This window comes from Brachionichthys hirsutus, unplaced genomic scaffold (genome assembly GCF_040956055.1).
Source record: "Brachionichthys hirsutus isolate HB-005 unplaced genomic scaffold, CSIRO-AGI_Bhir_v1 contig_859, whole genome shotgun sequence".
Lineage (NCBI taxonomy): Eukaryota > Metazoa > Chordata > Actinopteri > Lophiiformes > Brachionichthyidae > Brachionichthys > Brachionichthys hirsutus.
The window spans coordinates 120696-146550 of record NW_027180428.1 but is presented as its reverse complement, the minus strand read 5'-3'; the positions used below and the strand labels follow the sequence as shown (position 1 = coordinate 146550).

At 42.5% G+C, this 25855-nt stretch overlaps 1 protein-coding gene across 1 annotated transcript in view; it reads right to left on the bottom strand.

The window, feature by feature from the left end:
- Positions 1 to 7386: 7386 nt before the first annotated feature.
- The window catches only part of LOC137914848 (alpha-ketoglutarate-dependent dioxygenase FTO-like), a 120961-nt gene continuing 102492 nt past the window's right edge, over positions 7387 to 25855 (bottom strand). Inside the window, 4 exon segments of the mRNA XM_068758344.1 lie at positions 7387 to 7649; positions 7802 to 7942; positions 18031 to 18149; positions 18152 to 18209. Of these exon segments, the coding sequence (XP_068614445.1) occupies positions 7643 to 7649; positions 7802 to 7942; positions 18031 to 18149; positions 18152 to 18209 (325 nt within the window). The 3' untranslated portion in view covers positions 7387 to 7642.

The window sequence follows — 25855 nt, the reverse complement described above, 5'->3', positions numbered from 1 at the left end:
CCGGTGATAGTGAAGAGAAAAAGTATCTCCACCTTTTCCCTCCACCATTGGCCACAGAGGCCCAGTGTTCATTAGCATGCATGCTTTTATAGGCCCGTCCCGACCAGTCAATGCGCTCCGCTTTATTTATTAGTAAATAGAGACAGACGGCGATGAGGAGGTAGTATCGACTATCCATCGCCTTTTAAACAGGAATCAATGGCAGGGGTGGAGCACAGGGACAAGGGCATTAACTTGTGAATACAGCTTTATTAAATGAGTCAGAATTGTATTATTGCTTCTCCAGCTGGGGTTTCTCTGTCTGCAAAGCTAAAACACAGATCAGCGTAACGCTGTTTTTTTTTCTTTTTATCTGTCATGGCAGAGTAAATAGATTACTTTACCTGAGACTTACAGGACCTGCCAGTTGTTAACATATTTATCAGCGGATGCACCGTGATACACCATCGATCTCATCGACTGGCTGAGCAGTCGTCTTGCCAGTTTTATTTGAGTGACAGAAAATCATTAGCACAAAACGCTAATGTTACTGCACATAGAGCCCGACCAAGTGGCAGCTTGGATTCTGGATCGAAGCAGGCGTGTGCTGTGATGGTATGTGACACGGTGGGAGGATGTGGTAACCATTACACACACACACACACACACACACAGAGAGAGAGAGATGTGGTCCAATCAGGATGGCACAACCACGACGTAGATGGCCACATTTCCATTAACAGCATGTATAATCTAAACTCATCCCACTAGTGAGTATTGATTGTTGGCAAATGGATGAGGTCAATGTGCATGAAGGGATCAAGATACCGGTAGATAGATAGATAGATAGATAGATAGATAGATAGATCATGTCTGGCATGCTGTACAGCTGCTGTCTGGGGTCATCTCCATCATTTATATTAATAAGTATTTGTTATCTTCCACCACAGTGCATCCACAATCCAACACAGAGACCCCCCCCCCCCCCCAATAACCTCTCAGCCCCCTGCACACTGACTGGTTGAGCTGTGGCGTGCCGCCGCCTTACAGCACCCACTGCTCAGGCAATTAAGAGTTTAACCTGGATGCAGCTCTGGGGAATCCAGAGAAAGATTCCAGTCAAAGAGAGCAAGTCTCTGCAGAGAGAGCGAAGGGCAGGGAGGGAGGCAGAGAAAAGTAAGGTGAGAAATGTGTAAGAGAGTAGAGGAGGAGAGAAAGGTGATGTGCAAAATGAAAGGATGGATGGGAAGTGACAGGCAAGCAGGGAAAACGAGGGAGAGAGATATGTCTGAGTACATGGATGGAGAGAAGAATGGCAGAAGTTGGAGAAGGCGGGGAGAGTGAATCTCAGCGCTGTGTACACAGCCCTCTCCTCCATGAGAGGAAGGTCACCATCGCTCTCCGAGGACTCCCTTAAATAAAGTCCCCTATCCTGCACTTTTCTGGGCAAACATCCTCCTCTGCTCTTTATTAACTAAATATGAGGAGATTTTGACCGGGGGACAAAAATTCAATATTTCCCCCACCAAATATTTAAACCAAGCAAATAAACAGACAAATAAATAGATCTCCTCTGCCAGGGGGAGAGGGGGGGCAGATGGTCCCCTGGATGTAATTTGACGGCCCACTTACTTGCAGGGCCAGAGCCCAGTCCTACTCAGACACTCATTTGAAGAGCTGTCAATCAAAGGGCAGCAGTGTTGACTTTGGGGATATGTGTTTGCATGTGTGTGTATTTGGGAGGGCAGGGCAGCAATTCATCCTCAAGGTTGGAGCAACTCTCATAATGAACACATCATACCTTTCTTCTCTCCTTATACCGCCCTCTTTATATCCACCTCTCACTACCTCCACCCTGCCCATCACATCACCTCAATAATGACCTAATATGGACTGTTTTATCTTGTCTGTCTCCCGCAGAGGCATTAAACCTGGCAGCGGCGTAGGAGAGGGTAGATGCTGCTTGATATCTGTCACATAGGAAGTGTTGTGAAGGCCACTGTGAGTCTGACTTTGTCTCCTTCACTCCTTCTGTTTATCCCCCCCAAAGTAAAAGTGATGGGGGGGGGGATTCAGTCCTCCCTGTGTCCCTCCATGCTAGATTTATTTGGATATATAAAATGTCTACCAAAATAAACCTCTATAGGTACTATTTGTATATATACTAATAGTATATACACACACATGTGTGTGTGTAATGTATTGAAAGAGTATAGCATTGTAGCCGCATCACTATCTTATTCAAATTCATACATTACAGTGCAGTTGAGTAAAACTAAAGAATAGTTATTTACCATAATAAGTAAGCATGACTTTTAATATTCAGATTTTATTTTTACATCTACGTGTTTTTGTTTGCATACTGATGCATTTGTTTATCCGTGTTTTGGGGAAAGACAGCGTGAGTTATCTTCACATGACCCGAGTTGTTTTCGATTCAGTTTGATTCCTGTTCTTGATTTATTTTTTAAATCAAGAACAGATGTCGTAGCAATATTGACCCAAACCTATAGAAACTGCATTATACCAGTATTAAAGACATATTTGATGGATTACTTGTATGCCATTTATTGTTGCTTCATTCCTCAGCTTGTTGTTTGCAGCTGCGATGAAAAAGATTCAAACAGCAACATTTGTGCAAACAGCTGAATATGACTTACATCGACATCCAATACTGAAGCAGGAAGCATCGCAAAGGGGGATACAGGAAGCGGGATAAAAGATAACTTAGTGTTCCTGTCATTCCACAGCCATGTAGTTTCACTTGCTTTAACTGAAGTACTTGTACTTGTATCTTTCCCCCTTTGTTCCTACAGTTCATCATGTTGCCTTATGTTGTCATTCCACAAGAATGGCCTATTACAGCTGTTTTGTCTTTTTCTTCTCCTCCCTCTCTCATTATTCTACCTCTGTAAAATGCGCTGATGCTACCCTAAGCCTCCCTCCTGCTGGTTGCAGAGGGGTGAGAGGCTGGAGATAGGAAAACGTCCTTTCATCCATTTTAGATGAGATGCAGATGACTCAATTATGCTTGGCCTGACATCAAGGCCACTTGGCGGAGAAGCGGCTAATGCTAGAAAACGATCCATTTAATCCCGCTGATATGAACGACTGGGTGCTAACAGGCCCGGCAGTGGTTAGAGAGTAAGACAGGTATGAGAGGAGATGCTTCAGCACGACTCTGGAGAAACAGGGCTCAGGGTATGTGAAGGGTGTGAAGGGGGGGGGGATGAGGTTATGACTGCAGAGGAGAGGAGAGAGGGATGACAGTGTATGCAGTATGTATAGTTCGTTATACATGGTATATGCAGTTTCATAGCATTGAGATCATTCTGTTTCAAGTTAAAAAAATATATATACGCTTTCTAAACGTTAAAATATGCTCGAATAATTGAAGTACTTTACGAGGAAAACGGCTCTTGCTTTGTTCCCCGGAGTGTCGGCTGATTTATGCTATCAAATCAACTTCCAACAGACGAACCCTCATTAAATAAAGGGATGAAGACTTTTATAATATTTATGTGAAAATCCTACAAATATAACTGTTGAAGGGGGCTGTGTTTGTGTTTGCAGAGCAGAGGTGTTTCACAAAGCGTCCCATACGGGGATGAGGAGAAATGGGTCACCTGGTCCAGACTGGCAGTGAGAGAGGGGGAGATGGAGAGAGCGAGGTCCTGCAGCGGCTGCTGGTCACTGGAGCCACGGCCACAGCGGCGACCCACAAACATGCTCTACATTTGATCAGACAACTGTTTGATCTGCAAGGCCTCTCTCCCGCAAGACACACACACACACACACACACACACGCACACACATCATGTCATACTCTGCTCATCAGAGCTGCCAGCTGGCAGTTTCCTGACAGCCTCAACATGAGCACCAAGACTATGCCATCACTTCAGTCATGAACTCGGTCTAACAGGAAGTTCACTGGGGGGCAGTCAGCACACAGAGGTGAAACAGCCTGGGAACAGGCAGGACAGCTGGTTTGCAGGAAGGGATGCCTCACATTTTAGAAATCAGATGATCTTCAGTTTAAACTGAATCTGGACTTTGGCCAACAGCAGGATTTGAAAATATTTTTGAAGATGGCTATATGTGAGGTTTATATAGATCAGTGCAGATATGCAAATATAAAATATGTAAATGTACCCAGTTCTTGTATTTTGACCTAAGACAAAACCTTTAATCACAGTTGACCTATAAACCAACATAGATTAACACATAAATGAAGTTCACAATCATTATTAAAACATAAATAAAAAAATCTGTTTTGATATTTTATACATAAGCCAGAAAGGAGGATTTTTTTATTAATTATCATTTTTTTTACCATGAATTTAGTGAAATGTTTTGCAACAATAATCTTCAGGTGACCTTTATTACCTGTTTTTGCATAAGTTACACATGAACCCTTTGCAATTTAGCTTTTCTTTATGACCTTTGGTGCAATTAACAGTTACAAAACATTAGGACTGGTGTTGCTTCACATGCAGTCAATCAAGTCAGCGTTTTGTCAGCGCTGAGTTGTGTTTGTCTGCGTTGGTGACAAACGAGCTTGGCCCATCCCACTGCTGACAGCCGCCCCAGAGCTGAGATGCTATCTTCAGCACTTCAGCCTGCTTCTACAATTACTGCTCCCTCTCTGGCCCCGGGGCCTCCAACACCAAGCTGCACTCTCGAACATGAAGCACACACACACACGCATGCGTGCACAAAACTATTCAATTGTAGGAACAGGCTCATGGGAAACTTAAGACACGTATTCATTCTTCTTGATACAAATACTGATGCATGTGTGTATATCTATCTGATGCATCTGTGTATACAGAAGAATGAATGAAACCTTCCAAATAAACACATAGATATAAATCAAAAACACGATTCCCACATAGAACAATGGAGTTCAGGTCAAACTTCTACAACTACTACTACTACTACTACTACTAATATATATATATATATATATATATATTTTGTTACTGATATTATCCACCAAAATAACAAAATAAATCAGAGTAATGTGCTTTTCTTTGTGCACAGTCTGGATAATGAATGAATAAAGGTGAGTTTAGAACCATCACCAGATTTTATTACAAACCCCGTTCTCAAAGCCACGCACTGAAACATTTGACTGGGATATGACCCCAAACTGATACCTCTCCCCACCACACACCTGGTTATTTTATCTCCCCTACACCTATTGTGACCTCGGTCACAACAATGCATACCTGTGGCTCTCACCAGCGCTGGGTAATTGTCTCTTCAAGTGGGTCCCTTTTTTCTGTTGGTCCCTGAGGGGAGAGCGCTCCACACTCATCCATCACTCAGTCACTCAACCAGTTCAGGAAGTAGTTAACATGGGTGACCTCAGGGACAGAGGTTCACTGGTGGGGGGTGGGGGGTGTGGGGGGGGAGAGTTGAGATATTGGAGAGACATACTGAACTTAAGCCATCACTTCATCACTTGGATTGACATCACTCAGTCAGTCAATACATCAGTCAATCTGTCTGAAGCTGTTTTCTCTGCGCCCGTCGGCTCCTTTGAAAGCTAGAACATAATGCAAGCAGCTGATCCAAACCACAACTAGACTGATGCACATCGCTCTCGTGATGCTAGCACAATGCTAAAGAGGTACTGTCTTCATTAGCCAAAACTTTTTGATTATACAAAGGTAAAGAATGTTAGGTACATTGGCTAGTAAATTTATAATTGAAGATAATGTTTAAGCTTAGAAGGGGTAGAATTAAATAAGTACATACTTCTTCCTACTCCTTTTCGCTCATGTAAATTGCATAGTTAGTGCATTATGGCTATTTATTGTTTGACTTATTGTTGTTAATTAATATTACATGTGCTGCGTGTGTGTGAATATGTCTTTATATATGTATGTACAGTATACATATGTATTTATGTATATGTTTATGTATATGTGTGCGCATGTATTTGGCGTTGTTTTATCATTTTACTATTTGTTGTTTACATGGTCAAAATAAATAAAGGTATGTTTGCAATGTGTGGCTTTGTCTACTCTTTGCATCCAGCACAGCTGAGGGTCACGGGAATGTCCTCCCTGACATCCTGTCCGTTTTTGAAGATGTGGATTGTTATGCATGTCAGTGACTGCTTGAGGTGAAATGTGAATCCCGATTAATTATGATAAATGATCTGGCAATTATGAACACTTTTTCATGCAAATTTGTGATGTAAATATCACTATCAATACAATATCACACACATACCAACCACAATCAGCTTGTTTCTTAAATGGACAAAAGCACACAAAGAAGAGGAGGAAGCAGGTCATCGGATGAAACACTGTTTTTTTCTTTTATTTACTGCCATTCCTATTGCTTCAGACAGACAAGCTGTGTTGCAGGGAGCACAGAGTAATTCAAACAAGTCAACACTACTCCAAATCTACAAAACAAAGAACAGAAGCGCAGCAAACGAAGAAGCGAGAAAAATAGCATTTGGCAACCATTAACATCTTGGAAAAAACTTCAGAAGTAAAAAAAAAGAGTGCATTCTGCATTTTTAATATTAAACAGCATCTACTTCATCATGAACTAGATAAAGGAATCAAACAAGGAGGCCTGCTACTCTGCTTTGACGTCAGCCCCCCCCTTTAAGCTTTTTTTGAAAGTGAATTTTGTCAGAAGAACTGGATCTTTTTCTTGCTTTCTGGGATGGCCTGCAGCGTTACAGGGGAACGTGGCGCTCTACACACTTTAAGAGTAATTAGAAGCGATTGAACAGCTGTAATTATGAGAAATGGCGGCTGTGTTCCGGGTCATTGTATCAGTGCTTCCTTTCATCTGAGCATGAGCAGAGGGGCTGCTGCTCGTTTCTGTTTCTCCATATGCATATCTTCTCGAACAAACAACTGGCAGGCTTCCTACAGGCCCAAACACACTATCACATTCATACACAAGCGCCTTCACGGAGACGTGGGAGAGCGAATGTGCACACGCACAAACACGCACGGATCACATGTATGGCTAAAGCTACACACACACACACACACACACACACACGGCACCCACCATTGCTGCATTCACGCTAAATAACACGTCGGTGATATTCACCATTGGGTGGCCTTCAGAACTTTCCCATAATAATCTTTCTTTGGTCTCTTTTGGGCTCATTCCACCATCAAACACAATACAAGGGATTATTATACACAAGTGAAGAGTGTGAGTCTTTTTTTAATAATTTCACTGAATGACAATTAGAAAGCATATACTGTATGTATCTACTGTATTGTATTAAAATGTCAGCCCACTGATAAAAGCACGTCTGGGTTACATGAGATTAAGTAACAGAATACACTAAAATAATAAATAGTTACACACTTATGTTTTATTTGACCATTTTGACACTAGTAGCTTGTCGCTAAGCTTGCGTTGCTAGCATGTTACTGAAGCACTATTCTGGTACTATTGTGTTGGTCTGGTTTTAGTCCAGCCAATCTCCATGATAATGTGGCTGAGCTGGAATAGATGGAGGATGGACTGAGGGGATGCCGAATCCCCGATCGAAAGGAAATCAATCTCGGTAGGATCGCAGCAGAGCTGCTTTCGGCTGTAGTGGGACCCACACGTTCACAAGAAGCTGGTGTTTTTTCCTCATCTTTCTCCATCACTTCCTCTAACCGTCCTTCACATCCTATTACAAGAAAAGGACAAGACATAATCAATGGTCAAAATGTGCATTCATCATTTCATAAGGCAAGCATTGAACTGAGCTCATAAGTGAGTGTATGGATGAGATATACATATGCATAAGGGGAATTTCACATTTCAACATCTTGGGCCCACCTCCAGAGCAATGACTCTACTCTGTTGATGATGTCAGCCAGATCAAAGGGCAGTGGCATGCTGGGGTCATCCACGCCCCAGAAGGGTCTGTCCACCGGGGCCTCCTCAGGAGGCAATGTCTGGGACAGGTTGGAGTGGCATCTGGACACAGGAAACGAGTGTGATCATTAAAACCTCCCTCGCATTACAATTTAGAGAGCCATCAGCTATAGGACTTTCTACCAGTGCCCTCATTTATTTTATTTCTATAATATTTGGTAAATGTGAGAACAAGCAAGTGTGTGTGTGTGTGATAACTTGTCAGCACACTGTGGGGGTTGTGTGTTTTACCTGGAGGCAGTTGACTTGTGTGTTTCCTCTCGTTTTTATTACTACTAATGGCACTTTGACCAATTGCACTTCCATGAGTGAGTGTGTCTGTATTAAGACTGCAGAATATTTCCATTTCTTGAACACACATATATCAAATAAAGTTTATTACACTCTTCAGACTGTTGATGATGCTTAAATTGTTGATATTTACCCAACAATCATTGGCTTTTCTATATTTTTGAAATGTTCATGCGTGTAAAGCTCATTCAGCTGAACGGTGTAGAGAAGGAGAAAGTGATATAGCCAGGAAATCATGCTATCATCCATCATGATGAACACACCATTAATTGCATACACACACACAAGCACAGACAGCTGCTTATGTGTGTGTATGCAATTAGAAGGTCATCACAGTGTTTGATGCAATCATGATGGAGCGGTGACAATTCCAGTTACTTCATGCCACAGTACAAATTTAATGTGATGAATAATCTGAGGTTAGTTGTCATTTCTCCAGTGTTTGGAACCCCCAAAGACCTGAGCTGCATCTTTTGTGAGACCAGTGTAAATATTTACTGCAGTGACATGGTGTTGCTCTCTGCTGTCATTGTAAATCTGTCTTCCCTCTACCTCCTGACAGATGAGAGTGACCCCTGACCTGGAGGTGCAAGCAGAAGGGGTGGAGGATGGCATGTGTAGTTTGTATGGGTGGAGTGTAGGCGTGCTTCTGAGCGGTGGCCTTAGAATTTCACAGTGGGGAGTACAACCGGTGACAAGGTTGAACCCAAAATGTTATTCTCCCCACCCATTCATTATAACGGGGCCTGTCTTATCGTATCCCTTTACCCCATCAATGACCTGAAGACCTAAAACGATCCACCTCACACACACACATGACCACACCACCTTGTGGCCAGAGACAAATGGAGGGGATAGAGAGGACATAGGCCGCTCAAGAGAAGGATATGGGGGTCAGTTATAGATGGGATGAGGGGATGTTTAAGTTGTCAAGGGACAGCCACGAGCTGCCACAATTTGTGGTTATATATTTTCACCGGAGCCACTTAATGTTCAACTGGCTCTCGGCCTAAGTGCTGCATTTTGGTGCGGTTAGCCCTTTAAAGAGCTTCTGCATTATGGTGGTGAGGAGCCGCATTAACATCCACTGTTCCAATATATCTTCTGCGCTCTGGATCAGGGCCTGATAATAGCATCTGTTAACATGCACTAAGTACCATTATGTAGCACATCACTTCATAAATAATACGATTAGGTGACCTTGGGGCTTTGCGACGAGCCGTGTGTTTAAATGTTCTCATCATTTATTTAGGGTGAGAATTAAAGGAAGTGCCACTTCAGAGAGGGAGGCGGGGGGACATGGCTGGCATGCATATCTACACTGTTTAAGAGAGGGTGAGAGCGTGAAAACTGACCCAGACAGCACACACTCACACCCACACATTGTGCGGTCCTGTTGACATCATCTTAAGGACAATATAGGCCAAGGCAACAGCAGCTTTTGAATCGGTCTGAACACGATGTCATGCAGTCAAGCTGTGAGAGGAAACTCATACTGAAAGCCTGCGTACTGTGAAAACCTAAGCAGTTGTCTTCAACAGAGCTGCCGTTTATTTGTCGAGACATTTGCAACATTAGCTTGCAAAAAGAAAGCCCCTATCAAAGATAACGTAGAGTAGGTAATTCAGCACAGTGTTGCACAACTTAGCACTGCTCACTGAGTACCATCTCTGACTGTTAAAATGGAACCAAACCAAAAGTCAATATAAAGCGAAGTGCCTTAAGCTCTCCGGGGCTTTTCCAAGAAATTCAGTGTAAGCCACAATGGTGTTAAAAAAACAATGCTCACCAAAAGACTTTCCCATGGTGTAACAGCCCACCTTAAAGTTAAGGTCAAATACAAAGAAGTGTGCATGTGGGGTGGGTGGGGGCTTAAGGAGGGACAGAATGTGTTTCTGAGTCCAGGTTGTTTCAATGGATTAACCCCAGACAGATATGGGCCTAACTATCCCATCTGGCGCACGGTCAAGAGAGATTGGCAACACAATCACTCATTTCAATTTGCCCTGAAACCTTATAGCCTGGCAGGCCCTCACTCAAATGGTATGCTAATGTGAAAGGTATCTAGGATTCTATCACCTCTATTCCACAGAGGCCTTTCCCTTCACACGGCACAGTGCACTTGAACCGCGGCTGGGACGGCAGCTACACGGCTCATCCTGCAATAAGGATTGGAGCCCCCTTTGCGCTCAAACTAACCACTTTAGCTAAAGTGAGTGTTAATTATGGACAGCAAAGCAGTCAATAAAAGGTTAATGCAAAAGTCAAAGGATAAATTCCTTGAAGCATTGCATCATTCCACCATCTCCAACACACTGCTCACAGGTCTCCTAATCAATACGTTTTACTGTAATGCGCTCCCCATCGATCCCCCCCCCCCTCCTAGGGTCACGGGCCCCATCACATGGTTAGCGAAAGGAAAGAGAGGTGAAAGAGGGAGAGAGAAAAATGAGTAAATAAAATGATTAACCTCAGTTTCACTTTGTTGTTTCACTCTAAGCCTCTCTCTAAAAGGCTTGTAAGAAGAGTGCGGGGTTGTCCAATATCAGCACTATCATCACCGTCATCACAACCATCCCGGTCATCAGCATCATCAACCCACTCAATCTCTGGTGTTTAATTGTGTAGTGGTACACTCAAGTAGGGCCATACATTAAAAGACACTGTGCTCTTAACAGGATGGAAATCCACCTAATAGACAACATCAGTCCTTCCAACTCTGGCAATTACACTGATAAATGAACAATAGTGTCAGGCCAAGTGAGAAAGAAGCCAGAGAACAGAGATGAGAGACAACACTTATTGCATTATTGCTGCAGGAGGTCATTTGTAACCACGCGGGACTGCTTGTCTCTGCATTATCTTGGGTGAAGTCCTGCCATGCTCATGTAAAGCTTTTTGGAAGGGATTTACAGAGCCTCAGATATGCACTCTAAACAGAGTGCAGTTAAATTATTGTACGAGAGACAATAGGATTTCATGTAATCAGGTGCAGTAAGTAAAATCCATTGACTCCAACCTGCAAATCTACATCAGACATAAAATTAATGCATGATGTCATATTTTATTAGATTTTACTACTGTGAAACTCAAAGATGAAACATTCACCTGACAGATAACAAATTTGTGGGTCCAGCTACCTGAATGATTTTATATGTCATCCTCAATAAAATGAGAAAATGAAGCAAATAAAATAATTCATTAATAATAATAAAAAATAACTCACTGTACTTGGTTCTTGAATGCAGTATGATGATGGACAGTGTGCCAATAATCAGCTCCAAAATATGTGCCATGCCCTACTGGATGTCTACATAATAAAAATAAAACTTGAGCCGAGATGAAATGACGCAAACATCAATCAATCATCCATGACAATTGCGAGGACTATTATATGACTGTACTGATCAAGAGAACAAACTACCGCAGCTCACCTGCTTTCTCATGCTCTGCCTGCACTTCATTTGACTACAAATCCTTTGCAGGTGTGAATTTTTATGGTTTTGGCAACTGGAGTACCTGATAGCTGAGAATGCAATCAAACAAGTCGTGAAAAAACAGGCCTGCGTCTCATAAATCAGTCAGCCAGTGACAAGGAGGCATGCAACCATTTCCAAAGCAGAGAGAAGAAAGAAAGATGTATATTATCATGTACATTGAGAAACTGTAATGTTGTGTAAGAAATAGTGAGTATGTTTGTCTTAGTATTTCATGCACTGATATTATGGGTGCGGGAGAGAGAGACATACAATGTATATGTGCACTTATCTTTCAACTGTGCTGTGGAAGATGTTAATAGCATCTTGCAAAGTACAGTGCAACAGGGAGAGATTAAGAACAAGACCCAACCTGCGAAGTCTCCAACTTAAGATCTCAACCTGTACCACCCAAGTCTCCGAGGGACCTGTGAACTCCAAGGCCTGTCCTCATTAGCGACTGAACGGAGCCTCAGATCCCCACCCAACATCCCTGTATCCCATTACCCGAATCACTGCCACATTCAGCGTTAAATGTAAAATAGAGTGAGAGCCAGCCAGCCAGAAAGCGTGGGTAGAGCTACGTCTTTACCGTTTCCTCACGATCAATTAAATGCTATTGTGTCTTCAGACAGCTGCTGACTGTACACTTTGTGAGCATGTGAGGCGGGCAATTGTGGAGACAGAAACAGTGACTAGGGGTGGGGGTTGGCATCATCAGATGTGCGGCATATGTTCCTTTCATTTTGATTCCCTCTAAGGATCCTGGGCTAATAAAACTAACATCTGATGCACTTTTTTTTCTCTTTAATTAATGGTTGTGGAAACCACACAAAAATGCATTAGCAAGTGGGGAGGCAAGAGACAACCTGGCTGCTGCACGGCGCTTTTGAACACTCTCCCCCACGTGCCACCATGACTCTGCTGCTGGGAACACTAATTCTGCCATTGAGTGGGACAGCCCCTTCCTCAGACTATGTAAAGTGTCCCCCCATGCCAGCTGCAGTCTGGGCTCCATATTAGACCACATGAAACAAATAACACTCATTATAGGCATCCCCAGCCATAGGCAGCGCTTGCGTCGAGTCCATGTACTTCATGGAGAATCGGTTGGAACCTACAGCAGAGACAAAGAACATTCGTCATACCTACACAGACCCTGCCTCATTCACACCCTGAATGTTTGATGTGGTCTGGCTGGTTTCCCTGTCTAGAACAGGCTGAACCAGATGTAACAGAAAAAACACACCGAAAGCTTGGTAGCCTCTAAATAGCCTTCATAATTGGAGGCAATAAAACACTATTGCAGTCTGGAAGTGCAAAGGAGACAAGCCCCCGAACTACAGCTACTGCTCTCAAAAACCAGGTGGATGTCCATTAGGTGCTTAACAGCGTAACAAATTAGCAAACACCCTTGCCTGCTCCTTCTCCTCCTCAGGCTATGGGATGGAATGTGGCCTAATGTCAACACTGCTGCAAAATTTACGAGGAGACAGCTATTGTTCAAACGCAATCAGGTTCTCATAAAAAAACAGCAGGAAAAGAAGCAGATAGGGCCCGCTTGGCCCTTTACTCTTCCGACAAGGAGCCGAGAGACACATCACCCCTTAAGGCTCTGGATCTGTGTGTTTGTGTGTACTTGAGGTTGGCTGGGAAAGAATGAGAGTGACCGTGACTTTTGGCCTGCATGTGCAAGGCTAAATACAAGTTTAACACATGAAGCTGGCTTGAAGAAAAAGTGAGAAAAACAACAACAAGGACACAAACCCAAAAAACAACAAAAGTTTACTTGGGGCAATGCTGCCGATCAGTGTCTGTCTGAACTCAACAATTCTCTCTTGACCCTGAAAAACACTTTGATATACACAGGTAAAATGAATTAGTGCTGGTTTAAAAGAGACAGGAGTTTTAACTGAAAATTGTTTTTATTACAAATCCAAGAAGAGAAAATGGTGCAAATAGGAGATCATTATGTTACTAAGAGCCTGCCAGTGATTGCACTTTTACACAGCTCGGTATTTAAAGGTTTTAAATCTGCGGTTAGAGTCTGGAAGAGGGTTACTGTGGTGTTGGAGGCAATAAAACACTATTGCAGACTGGAAGTGCAGGAAGAGCACTACCTCTTACATTGCCAGGGAATACTGTTGCTCTGAAAACTCGTTCTGAGATTTAACCAACATCCCTTCCTTTTAGCTATAAAATATGCAAATGTAGAAATGTATAATCCAAAACTTGAAGGTATGTGTAAGTAATTTCCTGGTAGACATTACTGCTGGGATTGGAAAAGACACAGTGTATTCAACAAATCAGTGACATCAGTGTCAATGTAGGGAATTATCAGGCAACACCTTTTTAAAACAAGCAATATCATATAGTAAAATATAATTAGCACAGGACTTCCATGGTGTTTTTATTTTTTGCAAGTCATTGGATGTCTAGTCTGAGTTCAAACGGCTTCTGCCCCACTTCAACAATTAAAACCTTTGCTTTAAGCTAGGGGTGGGCAAACGTTTTGACCTGCGGGCCACAATAGGTTCTAAAATTTGACAGATGGGCCGGACCAAGAATGGATGGATGGAGTGTTTGCGTGAGCTAATATAAATGACACGTGAAAGCTATTGCATTAAAGGATTTGGCCTTTTACAGCTAGCATTACAGGGAAAAGGTCAAATAAATGAGGCTTAATTATAATGCAATTTTATTTAATGATATAATTTGGACAAGTTTGGCGGGCCGGATTAAAAAGACCAACGGGCCGCATATGGCCCCCGGGCCTGGGTTTGCCCATGCCTGCTTTAAGCCATTCTTTTTACATCAGGGGATGGACTCATTTCAAGAGTGATGGGTACAGAATGACTTTTGAGTCACACTTTTTCAGCTGTATTTGACTTTTTATTTAAAGTATTTACACTTTATGAAGCTTGTCATAAATACTCGGAAGAAATATTCAGCAGTTGCAACACAGTAATGTGAGCAAATTCATGCATGCACATACATGCTTTCCGTTTATGCCAAAGGAACACTGACTGCCAGGTGTTTGAACTTCTGGCTCACCCGGTACTGCTGGCTGCATGAACACAAGTTCTATTTGTCCTATTGAGTAAATCGGCTAATTAAAGGGCATCAGATTTTAAAACACTGTGTATAGAGTCTGCCATTTGTTTGAAAGAGCTGCCAGACTGGGCCCTGAGGCACTCCACCAAACGGGATACAAAGAGTGCAGACAGTAAGCCAGTATACGGGTGTGTGTATGGGTATATCTATGAAAATAAGTTGGTGCATGGGTTTGGTTAGGCCTGTGTGTAAATCACTCATCAAAAGTTGTTCTGTTTGTGGTCTAACAGCTACTTAATAGTGCTGTTTGTAGTGACAATATGAAGACGTGTTGTGAGGTGTGAAACCGTCATGTCTGGGGAAAGCGTTTCATGGAACCCAAACCATTGTCTATAGTGACAAAAACACTGTTCACATTAAAACTGACGTGATGAAAAAAAGTAATGTTGGTTGAGCTCGTTTGCTGCAGGACAAAAATAAGACAGAAGCCACTCACAGATCTTGACACAAAGAAAACAGGGATTAAAATGGAAGTGAGAACAGAGATTAACACTCTCATTACGTTCCGCTCCTAATTTTCGATCTACAAACATCCCCACTTTACACTACATAACCAAGTGAGGATGCTTCTTCCTAAAGTCTTTGCCCTCACTGCTGATCCAGGGTTAGCTGTGTGGAGTAAGAGCGGGATCACCTCTTTTCGAGACTCATTGAAGCCCAGATGGCTCTGCAAAAGCTCTGATCCAAAAACGAGCTTACAACCCAATCGCGATGGCCATATCTCAAAGTCTACAATTTAACCCTCTCAGATGTCAGCCAAGGTCACAGATGCACACTTGAGAGGCAAATGAGCCAGGAGTGAAGTGCTGCCAGGGTCGAAGGAATTAGATCCCAGCTGAGTGGCCCTCATCTGGCTAAGCCTGGTAAGTAGCAAGACTAACAGGCTGAGGCATGGTGGTTTGGGTTTGCAGTTACACATAATATACACACACCCATGCTTGTAAGCTTGCACACAAAAATGCACATATAAATATGTGACAAACACACACTTGCATAGTCACACACAGATACACGGAAGGACTCAGCAGGCTGCAGATGGTGTGCCATGGGCCTGGCGGACCGGGGCTATGAATAAGCTAGTTTTAGATTAAGTCTGGAAGCTGCCACGATGCACAGGGCTCAGGGGTAGAAGACAAAGAAAAGTGGAAAGAGTGCATGAGGGGAAGAGAGGAAAAGGCTGCGTCGAGCTCCATACCATCCATGAGGCCTCCTAATATTTTCTGTACATCAACATGTCACTGTTCATCGATCCCCTTGTTTTATTGCTCATGTCCCACCTTTGTGTCTCCCTACAACAAGACAACTTTCAGTGCAAACACAAAGCCCAACAATGGCATACACAGGCTCACACACTCTGGGAGCCAACGGCCATTTCAGACGTAATTCCGGCTGACTTCCGCTGTCTGACTGGCAAGAAATGCGGAGGGTGAGGACAACAAGCTGTGAATATGGGAAGAGACAGAAAATCATTGAGAACCTTGCCTTTATGAATGTTTGATGAGGGAGAGTTGGAGTTGACAGGGGCTTTGCCTCTGGTTAAATCAGAGCATGGCGTGTGTAGTGTGTGTATGACTGCCAACAGAGGTTGAGATAAACAGGGGCTGGACCAGACCCAGACAATAGCAAACCCCGCAGTCTGGAACATTTGTCCCTGCAATTAGTCCCTGTCCTCCCTGTTCATGTTCCAGGTAAGTGGTACAGTTAGCGAGTGAGAAATTGTTTGTGTGCAAGTCAAAGTCATTTCTAGAACAGGAAGTAGAAAAAGAAAATAAACATTTCATAAAAAAATAGGAGGTGCACGCAGGTGCAGCTTATTACCTTTAACTATATTTATATATATATTTATATATATGCATTTTAATGTAGTGTTGTCATGTGGATCCTATTTCCAGTTTGATATGACCATCACTTAAAGTTTATGTCTTGACTTCGTTTTGCTGTGAAGTAGAAGAAGACGTTTTATTCATATATTAGTACACAAGGCACACTCAAGCTGTGTGTGCCTTCAAGAAATATTCATTCTAATAGAACTACTTAATTTAATAGTTTGGCCACATACAACAGAACTTAAACTGAAACTGTATCCTATTGATATGTTTTAAAAAGTGAGTCCTCTTGGCTTTGTAGGTAGTCTTGGGGAAACAAATTGTTTCGTAAGGCTGACAATGCTTGTAATATTTTAAACATTTTCACACATAAGAAAACCAGTTTAACACACTGAAACAAAATATGGCTTTCTGTCAAGAGAAATGATGCGTACAAGAAGAAAAGCAAACAGTATAATCAGCAGGTATTTTGGCTATGCTACACTAATCCCCTAATTGCCAATGGTAAATGCTTGTAAAAGTGAACAAGCTTGCAATTACAGCGTGGGAAGTTATGTTACATCCACGCCCTTGTGGTGTTTCGATCAATGTTCATTGCTGCACCCTCACACCAGTTCTGACGTTGGATACAGAACGCTCGATGATGACTCAGAGATGGCTGTTTTAATTAATAGTACACAACATGTTACAACAATCTTCCTTCACATCTCAGAATCTACTTTTGAACAAATGTCAAGGCAGGTGCCAATTTGTTTCTCAACATAAGTTGGGTTGTGTTATGAAAGAAACAGAGCAGCAGTAGATTTATCTATCACCTGTGACAGCTCTAACCTCAGAGTCCTCCAGGAAGCTCTCCTCATGTTAATGTGTTGTCATGTGTGTCTCCAATGAGGACTTTTTTGAAACTTTGAAATACCCATCTATCAGCAAGCATGCAAGCAAGCATGCCAACTGATTGCCAATACATATTTTGACAATGATTCAAACTGTCTGAAGCCGATCAAAAGTTTATCTGCTTTCTGTCTGTAAAGTTAAAACTATGGTTCAAGCACATGTAACCCTACAATAAAGGGGAGGGATTCTTTGACATTTAGATTGTCTTTTCTCAGCAGAACTGCGCTAACTGTGCAGTCACGGTTTCCAATAGCCCCAGAAGAAGACAATCAAGAACCAAGCTAGACGATTTGGGTTGGGTTGGGTTGGGTTATCAAAAATGCTAGAGTGAATCTAACACTGCCCCCTGATGGTTCATAAGTACTTTAAGTACAAGTCAGGAAAGTAAGCCATAGCTATGGTAATCAGTATGACTAGAAAAAGCAATGTCAAGGACACAACATCAGCTGACATCAAATTGAGCCTGTGTCCAGCCTTTGTTTGCAGGCAAAAGGAGGTGAAAAGAGGAGTACTTAGCAGAGCAGCTAACCTGTGGCCATATCTGTTGGACAAATCAATATGAATGTCTGAAAGCAGAGCAGTGTGTGCTGTGGGGGAGCTGGAGGGGCTACCCCTGGCCTGCCGCCCCCAGGCCCCTCCTGGGGGGGGGGGGTACCTGCCTGTCTCTTCACCCTCCATCCTTTCTGCATCAGTGCGCCAATCCTCCAACTACAAACACACAGACGTTTGCAACAAGCTCATATATACTCTAACAAAAGCACAATGTGACATGTTGTGTCACCACCCACACAATGACACACACACACACACACTATACAAGCAAATGTACACACAAGAAATGATGACATATTGTTAAATGTGCACACATTGTCCCCTCATCTATAGTACATGGACCACAATATGGACACGCTACGGACGGCTTCCCATCGTAGTGATCAACCGTCCTCCATCTGACCCTCAGGACCTGGAGAACAGTCAGACCCTGATAAACACTGACCGCATCATCATTGAACTCCAGGAATCCGGTTCTCGAAAAAGCGCAGACCCTTCCCCTCTTCTCTTTCCCACTTGCTGCTGCCTACTTACTTTCAATCAAAGTCAACATCAGAGAGCAAGACGTGAAGGGATGAGAGGAGGCAAGCCACAAGCCCACTGCACAATGCACTTGTCTGGCAGCTGCTTGCTCTGACATTTGAGGCCACGGGGACCTTGTTGAAAGAGCAGATGCTCACTGATGTAAAGGCACAGGAACATGGCAACTACACAAGTGGCTGAAGCAGAAAAAAATCTGCACAAACATATGACAGAAAAGAACAGGAGGGAAGCAGCGTAAGGCAGGCTCTCACAATGTTTTGAGTATAGAGACACAAACACAGATACAAGGCAGCGAGGACATGCACACAGCAGGAAGTAGCATGCAAACAGAGAAACAGTTGTAAAAAAAAAAAGTACAGTAAAATAATGGCAGATTAAAAATATATATGCAAACTAGATATACTGTTTATTTGAATAACATGCATACGTGCATGTCCAAAATGAAACATATGTGGTCAAATACCACAAATGCAAGCTTACATAAATGATCAATTATAAAACACAACAACATAGGCTTCAACTCTGGATAGGTTGAATATATCTGCCCAACCATACACAAACTAAAATGGAAACATGAAAATCAAGAAGGAAGGAAGGAATAAAAAGAAAGAAACAGAAGAGACAAAATGCAAATTCAGAACATTATAGAGCAGGCAGCTTCATGGTGCATCTCTTGCAAAGAGAAATTAGTTTGCACAGAGGACCGCAGGCAAAATTATGGAAATGGGTGCCTGGCAGCTTCTTTAGCTGACTGTAAACAGGATCTTGGTAAGGCATACAGCCTGTGGTGAAGCCCACGGAGCCCGGCATCATCTTAGTGTGTGCCAAGTGGAAACACTCCCACAGTCCCCTCTTCACTCTGTCTTGTTCCTTTGCTTCAACCTGCCCAAACTCCACTCGTGAGTAATTCATGAAGCAGGATGGGGTTGCGGAAGCGGTATGCGTACATCCTGACACCAAATACATGACATGTTCCACATGTCTTCTCAAGAAACTACAAAGAGGCCTTTTGTCTCTACAAAGAAAAAGAAACACTAAAAAGTAGTTGTGGCTTTCAGGGTGCTCACAACACACCGTGAACCTCTGTGAATGGAATAGATAATGTTAACCACTGGTTACTAGGAACAACCAGAAAACGTGGATACGTGTACTAATAATTAGCTTAAATTTTGTTAAGCTGTTCGTTCAAAGAACACTTCATCATCTGAGCTTTAGTAGCAATACCCTGTGGTTTTTGCCAAGAACATTATGAAGTGGACAAACTGTGAAATATTCTGTGTTGGCTCAAGTTTTGAGTTGGAAGAAAACCAATTATTATCTAACATAACAGAATAAGGAGGGGAAATAACTCACATGCTTATTGTTAAGGTAGCTTAGTACTATCAACTTAATTTAACCTTATCCATTATTTCTAAATGAGCTTAAAACTTCAACACATGGTAAAAATAAGCACCCACACATATAGGTAAGGCAGAATCAGACTTTCACCTGCATTGCACATTTTTGGTTTGTGGAAAGATGTAAGTCCATACAAGAAACAAAATTAAAGAAAGGGAGGATGGAGGTTCTTATTTGGAGTAGATTAAATGAATGGAAATGAGTGATTCTAATTATTTTGGAGGACAACAATATTTGAAATTCCTTCTTTTATTAAGACATGCTGTCAGAAAATCAGGTCAAACTACAAGCATAGAGTTAAGGCCCTTGAACATAAAAAGCCAAACCATTACAACCAGAAATATGCACGTGTTATTAGTTTGGTGATTTGCATGTAACACATTGTTTGAATACCACTAAAAGCACAATTTGAACATGTCATACCTTACAGCCTATAAATCCATCCCATTGCCACACGAAAAGCACCACATTTTATCTGTGATTGTGTGTCTGCTTGTCGGACTCTTCAAATGAATGCATGAAGGCGTCTTTCTTCCTAATAGATGTAGCCAGCACAATTACAGAAGGCCTGCATTATCTTTTCTATGCTGCAAAACAAAGTGCAGTGGTGTAATGCAAGGTCTTGCACAAAAGTAAACAACTTCATCTTGTGTCAGAAATGTATGTCATGTGATTATGCACAGCTGCCCATCGACACAGTTGTGTTGGATTGAAGGAGTGGCTTGTAATTAATGAGAGAGAGAGTCACACAGAGAGAAACTCACTCTTCCACGCTATTCTCCTTCAAACAAGCACTTCCTATGGGACTCCATTGTTTGGGCTGAGGCACCAGGGGTAGCCTTATTTACAGATTTTAATTGCTCTGGTGATCTGTGGGTAAAACACCCTGTCGTAATCGGCCCACAATATAATTGTTACTCTTTCTGACAATTGTAATAAAATGCTCTACAGCGTCGAGGGGAAAACAAGGAAGAAGAAATAAAGAAGGGTAGAAAAAAGAAGCAGATTTTAGAACATGTCAAGAAAATAAAACAGGAAAAATGGAGGAAAAAAAATAAGGGAAAAAAAAACATTTTGCATGCAAATCTTTTCAGGGAGAGGAACTAATCTGAGCAGGCGGAAAGCAGGGATGAGGATGGGAATGTTCAAGGAGATGATTGCTCTCCAACCTTAAAATGACAACCGTGAGAAGCTCACCCTTCCTGGACCTCCAAAGCGGAACCGCAGAAGAGACATACTCTGCAACATCACACAAAATGCACATACACCTACGCACACAGACAGATTGGGAATGCAGAGGTAGGTCACCTACAAGAAGAGATTAGTGTCACCAAGCAGAGGTACGAACATGGGACTGTCAGCTGCATCTGACGGGCACGAGCTCTGCTGTACTTTCATGCTGCTCTCAAAGAGATGGTAAAGCTGCAGTTGGGTGTAAAAGAGTGCATTGGTGTGTTGTTGTTTTACAGTCAGTATGTTTGTTGCACCTACCGATGGATTTTGTCATGACTGCTTCGCTGCTTTGCCAAAAAAAAAAAAAAAAACCTTTTACTTAAGTGTGTCAAACGCTATCCCATTATTATGCTTGCTGAAAAAGGTAATACAAACACTCTTCGCATCAAAGGTCCATTAAAATTGTAACAGCCAATCAGCTGGCAATTATTCTCTTTAATCTCCTGCAGGCAGCCAATGGGGATGTGCCTGCGGTGGTGGCGGCCTGGAAGGGATTCATGCCGTTGCTTTGGCATATTCCGCAATCCAAACACTTACTTTGCATTATGCTCAGCTCAGAGTAAAATAAAGTATGAGCAAACTTTCTAAACTGTTTTACTTAGTTTTATTTTGTGAAAAAAAATACTGCATCTTGAGTATTGATATATTAAAGCCAGATAAGTCAATTGGCCTTTTGTTTCTCCTAGCCTATAGATCGCTTAAATACATTTCATCTGGACATGAAGACACTGTTCATTTTCCCAAAGAGATCAATTGCACAATCGATTGCTCATTTAAAGACCAGTTTGCAAGCAGAGCTTAAGGCTTACGTGATGCTGATCTCCAGTTGTCAATGCTGTTACAATGTATTACAAAGTATTGACTACTTCATTATGGATTACAAAAAAAGGGAGATCAGCAGCTGCACAGTTGCTTGTTACAGTTGCAATGTGGAAACAGGAAATGGATGATTTTAGTAGCTGCTTCAAATGCTGAAGCCATAAGAAGAAGGTCAGAGAAACTCAAAAGACTCAAAAAGCTGGACACCAGAAGTGACCCACAAAATCACACAACTGGACACTGTTGATTACATGGAATATGTTCCTTGGTCTAGAGTTGGTATAGCTGTGGCACAATCCACTAGCGTGATTCCTGTCAATTCTGTCGACACAATACACACCCAACTCTCTTGTCCAATCGATGGGCGTGTGTAGCCACTCAATGCCAATGATTCTCCCCTGATCTTAATTAGAGAAACGCATCAGATACAAATGACATCTCAAATCAATTGACAAGTACAAGGTGATGGGACTGGGGTCTTTTTTAATAACATGAATTACTAAATATTTGTTGGAACTCTTTTTAAGGAAACAGCTTAAAGGCCTTTTATGAAATGTAAATCGTTGAGCTGTAAAAGATCTCTCTGTGTTGAACATTAGTCCAGCACCTGCACATCATAGTGCAATTACCAAACATAGTTCCTGAATGTGCCGATGAAATATTGATGGAGAGTGATGCTATCCCATCAATGCCGACTTCTCCACCTTATGTTCTTTCTTTTACTCTTCACCCTCATTTTCCACTCCATCTCCTCCCCACTCTGCCATGGCAGATGGATGGATGGTGGCGTAGAGGCACAAACGAGCTGAAAGGCTCCTTAGCCGCATGGCTGAGTGTATAACTAGCAACATTAGTGAACACCTACACCCAAGGATTCCAGCAAAGACAAGGGTATTTAGTGTGCCGTTGAGGAAAATACTCCCTTACACTTGCACACACACACACAACGTAAGTCAATAGTGCTGATTTTCCTTGTCAGCTCCTGAGCTGGCACTGGTTTAAAGAGACATCAATCTGTGATGTCAGCACTTACCTAATGAACCCTCCCAGATCAATGAAAGCACTGGTCTGCTACACAGGCTGCCTTCACTGACTTGCCTGCATGTTTTTATGTATATTCAGACTCTTTTGGGATCCATGCTTCGCCATGTACAGGTTATATGTGACCATGCGTGCAAGCAACTGTCTGGTTGAATTTGTGTTGATGTATTCATTTCTGCAGGGCGCGTCTGTGTGTGTGTGTTTACATAAGTGCTTTGTGTACAGTGCTAATAATCAAGCTGATCAAAGGATTCTATCAGTGTTTTGTGTGTAAATTAAATTGTACAGCTATGCAGATTTTTGCACAATTGTTTACATAATTGCTGGGCACTCACATTTCTGTCATGATTTTTATGTTTTAATATTTTAGTGTCGGCGTGTGTGGGAAATGTATCTCGCCTTGCCTTTGTGTGTAATGTGCAATGAATTCTGCTGTTGTGTATGTTAAGCAACAACATCGAGTAACGTCTTCAGGCAGCAACAGTATCTATAGTAGGAATAATGTGTCAGTTTATTGATACCTATGTGACAGAATAGGGATTTTGCCTTAAATGCATCAGTCATATGCAGAATGACAATTGCAGTGGCAATGGAACGAGCAGCAGCATGAGATACTGTGCAATTAGATTAGCTCCATCTTCTTTGATCAGCCTCACCCTGTCCTATCTTGCATGTGACACTTTAAATGCAGGAGCCTTCCATTGCCACTTAATTGACCAGAATAAACATATTATATCGCGATAAGTGTCGCAATTGTAACAAATCGTACAGCATGACTGACACAAATCGTGACATTAGCCTTGCCTCTCTTATCGGCTGCTTCCTTGTGCCTTTTCAATAAACGATGTAGCCGATGGAAAGAGAGCGAGAGAAAGGCAGAGCAAAGGAGAACTGGAGGGAAAAAGGGAGGAATTTATGGTGGGAGTGATGCCACCATGATCTACCGCTTACCCATTTAACCATTCAAAAAGTCATCTTCCTCCATCAGCGCCTCCTTTGGCACGGCATGAGAAACATTATCTTTCCACAGTAGCAATCATTCAAAGATGGCTTTCCCTTCTCAGCAACCTGCCAGCATGCATTTTCAACACTGGATAATGTGTGTGTGTGTGCATGCGTGTAGCTCAGCGTGTGTAGATGCAACATTTATTGGTATGGACATGTGAGTGGTGGTGAGTGAAGTCAGGAAGAGAAGAAAAGAAGGAGACAATGATGCAGTTGTCTCTGGAGTTTTTGTATGTACCGGTACATACAGCATGTGTGTAATTCAAGGGTTGAGGGGAGAGAGGGAGGGCTGAGATGAAGAGAACTGCTGGGGGGTGGGGGCGTGAGGTGAAGGAGGCTGATGTGTTAATCAGTGAATCAGCATCCATCCAATAATGTCTGCCATTGTAAATAAGGCCCTCATCTCCTGCCGTCACATACGCTGGCTTTCCAGCCCATTAGGTTCGAGCTGGCTGGCTGAACCGGCCCACTGTTCACTGGAGACTCATTTACGTGTCTATAGGCATCTGTGGCTGGTGATAGGGAGGCCACGTTAAATTAATGGCACTATAGGCCCTGCCAGCCAACCAGCTCTCCTGCATGCTCACACACACACATGCTCTTTACACACTACTCACCAGCATATAAACCTGAATGCATGAACTTGTACACCTACATGTGCACGCGCATGCACAAACACACACACAAAGACACAGGAAATAGTGGGTTTTCTGCATGCCATGTAAGCTAACCTTTGCAGTAAAGATTTAGCTGTTTTATTAGTTGAGGAAATGGCTGTAATTATGGATAATTCATAATGGCTACTTCTCCCCTCTCTGTGGTATTAAAAGGGGGATGGCCTAATTTAGACTGCTTGTGTTTGTGCACGGCGGTAGTAAAATGGTTGGAGAGGGAAATACAGCAATAGAGCTCATGATGGAGGCCTTTAACAGAGTTAGATATACTGTATGGTCAGGTGGCACGCAATTACCAAATGATTTTTACACATCCTTCATAAAATGCAACATTTTGCCGACTGCCAATATTTGTGTGACAGTTTCCAAAATCAATATTATTCATAGAGAAAATACTATTAATCCAACTATAAACTAGTACAGAAAGGGCAAGACATTTTACCATTTACAAAAGACAAAGTTTAAAGCTTAATTTTAATGTATGATTATGAGCTTAAATTCATGGGGCATAATATGACACTAAAGGAGAAATCGTAAAAATCATTTCCATATTTTTTTCTTATAGTGCAACAACAGTAGAGGACAGATTTAATGTGATTCTTAATGTCATGGCACTGGAGTCTCTAAACGCTGGCGAGGCAGGGCACTCCAGTCCTAAACAATGATGTCACTAATGTCTCAGTTCCAGGTGGTCGGCTGTCCAGGGCAGAGGAGCGGGGGGCCGAGCATCTTCCCTGACTCAACAGAGGAGGTGTGCATCTGGGATGAGGCCACTTCATTGCCCCCTCCCCCCGGCGGAGCGGAGGCACAAAACCAGAGGATGGGATCAATAAATCCACAGATGTTGCCAGCTCCTTTCACTCTTTACCACTGATGAATAATAGAGGATCCCCTCCAACACACACACACACATTGATATTGTTGTCCTCTCTGTAAGCATACACACAACTAAGACAACAATTAAAAGAGGCAGGAAAAGAAGCTGGACGAAGCAGAGTCTGCTTTGCTTAACAGAATATTTTACTGTCCACCTTTCACTTTCTTCAGAGCTGGTGGTGTGATCGGCAAGGAGGCAAAACACAAATGCAG